This window comes from Habropoda laboriosa, unplaced genomic scaffold (genome assembly GCF_001263275.1).
Source record: "Habropoda laboriosa isolate 0110345459 unplaced genomic scaffold, ASM126327v1 scaffold54, whole genome shotgun sequence".
Lineage (NCBI taxonomy): Eukaryota > Metazoa > Arthropoda > Insecta > Hymenoptera > Apidae > Habropoda > Habropoda laboriosa.
Genome location: NW_017100156.1, coordinates 333,575 through 338,345, shown reverse-complemented (window position 1 = coordinate 338,345; position 4,771 = coordinate 333,575). Strand labels below are relative to the sequence as shown.

At 28.5% G+C, this 4,771-nt stretch overlaps 3 protein-coding genes across 3 annotated transcripts in view; 2 read left to right on the top strand and 1 right to left on the bottom strand.

Annotated features, from left to right (window-relative positions):
• LOC108576692 (60S ribosomal protein L10) overlaps positions 1–207 on the top strand; it is a 1,943-nt gene extending 1,736 nt beyond the window's left edge. Inside the window, 1 exon segment of the mRNA XM_017939740.1 lies at positions 1–207. This exon segment is cut by the window's left edge and continues 6 nt beyond it. Within this exon segment, the coding sequence (XP_017795229.1) occupies positions 1–207 (207 nt within the window).
• A 458-nt stretch (positions 208–665) lies between these two features.
• Positions 666–3,191, bottom strand: LOC108576823 (RING finger protein 157). Its single transcript, XM_017939888.1, has 9 exons — positions 3,062–3,191; positions 2,763–2,881; positions 2,426–2,691; positions 2,203–2,344; positions 1,918–2,121; positions 1,606–1,848; positions 1,316–1,476; positions 954–1,224; positions 666–842 (listed from the first exon to the last, which is right to left on the bottom strand). The coding sequence occupies exons 1-9, from the start codon at positions 3,147–3,149 to the stop codon at positions 666–668; spliced, it is 1,671 nt and encodes a 556-aa protein (XP_017795377.1). The 5' UTR covers positions 3,150–3,191.
• A 760-nt stretch (positions 3,192–3,951) lies between these two features.
• Positions 3,952–4,733, top strand: LOC108576975 (pleckstrin homology domain-containing family J member 1-like). Its single transcript, XM_017940055.1, has 2 exons — positions 3,952–4,042; positions 4,252–4,733. The coding sequence occupies exons 1-2, from the start codon at positions 3,952–3,954 to the stop codon at positions 4,731–4,733; spliced, it is 573 nt and encodes a 190-aa protein (XP_017795544.1).
• Positions 4,734–4,771: the final 38 nt, after the last annotated feature.

The window sequence follows — 4,771 nt, the reverse complement described above, 5'->3', positions numbered from 1 at the left end:
TTGCGTCGTGCGAAATTCAAATTTCCAGGTCGTCAAAAAATTTATGTATCAAAGAAATGGGGATTCACCAAATATGATCGTGCCGAGTATGAAGAACTAAAAGCGGCTGGCCGCCTTGCTCCAGATGGTTGCAATGTGAAATATTTACCTGAACATGGACCTCTTGAAGAATGGAAGAAATTCAGAAAAATTCTTGCTGCTGTTTAAGCAAATAACAATCTTTTAAAATTTGATTTCATTAAATCAGTTGAAGATAGATATATGTGTTATTAATCATACTCCATAATTTCTGTACTTTTAATTCATATTACTTTTTTTCAATTATTTATTTGTAATATCTACTAATTTCGTAAAGTAGAATTGAAAATTTAATGAAATAACTTAAATTCTTTCAAAAATTACATGAACTAATTTTTGAAACACTGTTATTAAAAGTACTTTCTGGTATTCTTCAGCCAACAAACGAATTGTGGTTTGAAAAGTTAGGTAAATTTTAATACTACAGGACACATGTTCGAAACTATGTATGCAAGTTTGTATAAATAATTTAAAACTATTTCTTTATAATTTACAATTAAAATATTATTTACAATTTGAAATCACAATACCAAGAAAATTTTAGGACCGACATTATAATTAGATATTTTCATACAGATGTATTTATATTAATGAGAATGACATGTAATGTCAGCATCATTTTCATTTTCTGTATTTTGAATCTCGTCGTTAATATCCATATCACATATTCCGTGACTATGAGCATCAAGTGCTTCCGTACTGGTTGCTGCGTTCAATAAGGGAGATAATTTTTCTGCCTCGCTGTCCTCATCTTGTCCTTGTCCCTGTAAATACTGATTTAGTTGAACAGCATAGTACAAATTTATATTTTGGATATTTTATTTGTAGTATTCAAAAATGTAAAATAATTTGAAAACTAAACATCAACAGAATACCTCATAAAGAGAAACAGGTTGTTTTTCGTTAACAAGTCGAAGGGTATCTCGTGATCTCAATGCAGCTTTTTCTCGTAAATGTCCAGAAGTTTTCATTCTCATTGCTGGGGATCGACTATGTAGGTCTTTCTGTGATCCTGAATGTTCGTCTCTTCCTAATAAAACTGTCATCCTAAATTCTGGAGTAGGGCATACAGTACCACTTGTCCTTGCAGATATATCTGTTTCTTTTGAAGATATATGCTTTGATACAGGTGTACGTTCTACAGACCTTTTAAATAACATGCAAGTTATAATGTAAATGAATTATACCAATAGAAACTAAATATAGCTTCAAAAATTTAATTAATATAATTTTTTACCTATTTAATGCTTCAGCTGCCTGAATTGCACTAGCTGTGTCTGTGTCAGGTGTGTCTGGAGATTCTGGAGCAAGAGCAGCAGTTCTTGGAATGTATGGGCCATTCAAAGCTTCTATTAATGATACAGCTTCATATCCTGCTGGAATATTTTCACAACTTCCCTAAAGATTTAATATTTCGTCAGTTGAGTATTACTAAATTTATTTTCAATTAAATTTCATAAGAAACCATATTAACATAAATATAAACACTATCTACATGAATAATCACTTGTGTGAACAAATATCAACCTCTGGTAAAGGTGGATTTGATATAATAGCTCCAGTTGCTTTTTGAAGAGCTTTAATTTGAAGAAGTGCTCTAAAAGGAGCTCGACATATTGGACAATTGTTAGCTTGATACCGAAGAGAATCTGCACAACTGTTACATAAACATAAATGTCTACATGGCAGTATTAAAGTATCTCGTACATCACACATACAAATAACACATTCTGACCCATTGTCATCTGTATCTTCATCACTACCTTGTTGCTAAAAAATAAATTATTTTGAAGGAAATATAAAAATGAAGAATATTAATTATATATTAGTTTCCCATACCTTTGCATTTTCAGCATTTTTGTTTTCAATTCCATATATTTCTTGAAGCAAATAACAAAGACCATCAACAAAAAGCTTTTGTTTAAGAGCTTTTAATACATATGTTCCATCTGAATGTTTTTCAACAACTGCAATAGTTGTATGAGACTGTTTTGGTTCATCTGAACCTTCTTCTGCTACACACTGAATTGCTATTGGTATTATCTACAAGTAATTGCAATAATTAATAAAAAATAGTTTAAAAGGTATGTAAATTTAAAACATACATATTGTAAACGTACATACTTCCCTATCAGCATTATACAATAAATCCTCTTTACTATAAACTGTTGGATCAAAAACATGTGATGTTTGAGAAAATAATTGATTTGCACCTTTTTTATAATAATATGTTTCAGAATTCATAGAAAGATCTGTTGGTATGTATCTACAAATAACATTATATCCTTAAGTTGTATATAATATTCTACATAATATATCAGACTTCTGAGATATTTTTACTACATACGTAACTCCCTTTGTTGTTACTTCTTCAGTGCAAAAGTAATATATTGTAATTGCACATCTTACATCACAGTCAAATGTGAATTCAATATTATAACGATTTGGTTTCTTATCTATATCACCATCTCCATAATGCTTTACAGTATGACATTGTGGTGAAGTGGAAGTTTGATCAACATTACGAACTAATCTTAATGATTCTCTCCTTATATTCACTAAACTTTTCAATGTTTTAGTAGGATCATTAGCTTGTGGTGGAGGATATGGAAACTTAAATAAAAGTAATATTTTTAAACATTTGATGTATGATGTTTATATAATATTATAATATTATATCTTACAGGTGTTGGATGACTTCCTAAGAAATTTAAATCAGCATTTTCTCCAAAAAGATATGCTTCTGGTTGAGGTGTATCAAATCTTTCACCACCCATTATAAAATGACTACCAAAATAGCTTCCTAATGAATAAAATTTATTAAATAAGCTACAAAACATGTTTTAATTTATAACATGCATTATATTAAATGACTTATTAATATGTAAGTAGTTTAATTCTATATTTCAATGATTTTGAAAGTATTTTTTAGAATTACATTATTTAATATTGTGATAACATTTGTAAAGTAACATAAACAAACCCGATCGAGGAGGATATTTGTATGCATGATTTGAAACGATATTAACTTCTTCTACGCCAGCGTTTTGTCGACTTGTTAGCGATCCCATCGCTTAATTATATTGAATATAATTATAAACTGTTACTATTAGTTAAACTTTTTTGCTGCTTAAAGTTAATCATATGATTTGTTTTTTGATAAATTAAAGGAATCGCAGATAGCTAAAGCAACCCATATCTATTAGTAAATAAACTTATAATGATTGTAATTTTGACAGTTTGTGCAGTTGACACAATCTTTTACATGTAAAACGTATGAAGTGCATTGCATATGTATCTTTCAGGATAGCCAACACTATTAGTATATTTATTTACGTAAATTTTGTAAGTTTCATTTAATACATTCATTGATAGCAACATTATCATAAACTTTGTTTAAAAACGAACAATATGTTATATCTATAGATTAGAAACAAATTAAACGAAGATACATTATCATAAAAAGATATAATAAATTATATCCATGTTTCTCAGACTGGTGGGATGGAACGCGCTATTTCAAATTTTTAGTACTACACTCTGCAAACTTTATAGTTGTTTAATACGCATAATCGTTTGTGTTATGTTAGTATGTACATAGGTTACAATTTTTCTTTGGCGATTATTACAAGTGATTATTGAAATTTGTAAGTAAAATTATGAAAGATTGTTAAAATTAGTAGGACAAATAATGGTACATATAACACTGCAGTACAGCATTGACAATTTGGCAATAAGTTTTCGAGGAATGTAGCCAAATTCTTTAATAAATGTACTTAAAACAACCAATAACATGAATTATATACATATTATAAATGCGACAGTATTTATATAACGTAGTAATGTACAAAGTGTAAATAATTTTTTATTATCATGAAATTCAATGAAAAAGAACTTGCAGAAGCAAGTAGTGGTCTTGCTGATATTGAAGGCCGTTTAAATCATAAACGAGCTCACAAATCAGGTTAGCATAATCACCAATCAAATAAATTTATTTAAGAAAATATTATGTTCAATAACCTATTAATCTTTAGTTTACTATTTCTAGTATTGAAAAATGTGAAAAATAAATAATTTAACGAATTATATATTAATAGGTTGTTTAATATATTAATTAGGTTCTAGAATTCATTATGTTATTATTTATTAATGTTCATATATTTTACTTTTCAGGATTCAAGGAGAAATGGTTCAAATTAAGGTGCAATTTATTGTTTTATTTTAATATTAATGAATTAGGACAAATTGACAGAAGACAACCAGCAGGTGTAATTATTTTAGAGAATTATAGTATTAATCTTGATGCTGGTTCTGAAGGAGTGTTCGCATTTAGTATAGCATTTCGAGATGAATATGAAAAAAGACATATCTTAAGTGGTCGTTCAGAGTCTCAAGTGGAAGAATGGGTCAATCAACTTAAGCAAGCAAGTTATGAATATTGGAGGTTTCGTTTAATAATGCTTCAAGAAAAATTATGTAAAAAAACAGGAAAAGATCCATTGCTTATTTATCCACGAAATCAGGGAATTATCCGAGATGAAGCATGGGGACCTGCATCAACATTTCGATCTCATGTACGCTCATTCACTACTTCTGTTGTAACATCAACAGCACTAAGTACAGTAACAAAAGAAATGAATTTAATTGAATTTTAAATTAAATAATCTAATAATAAGTTTTTTACATTATATTC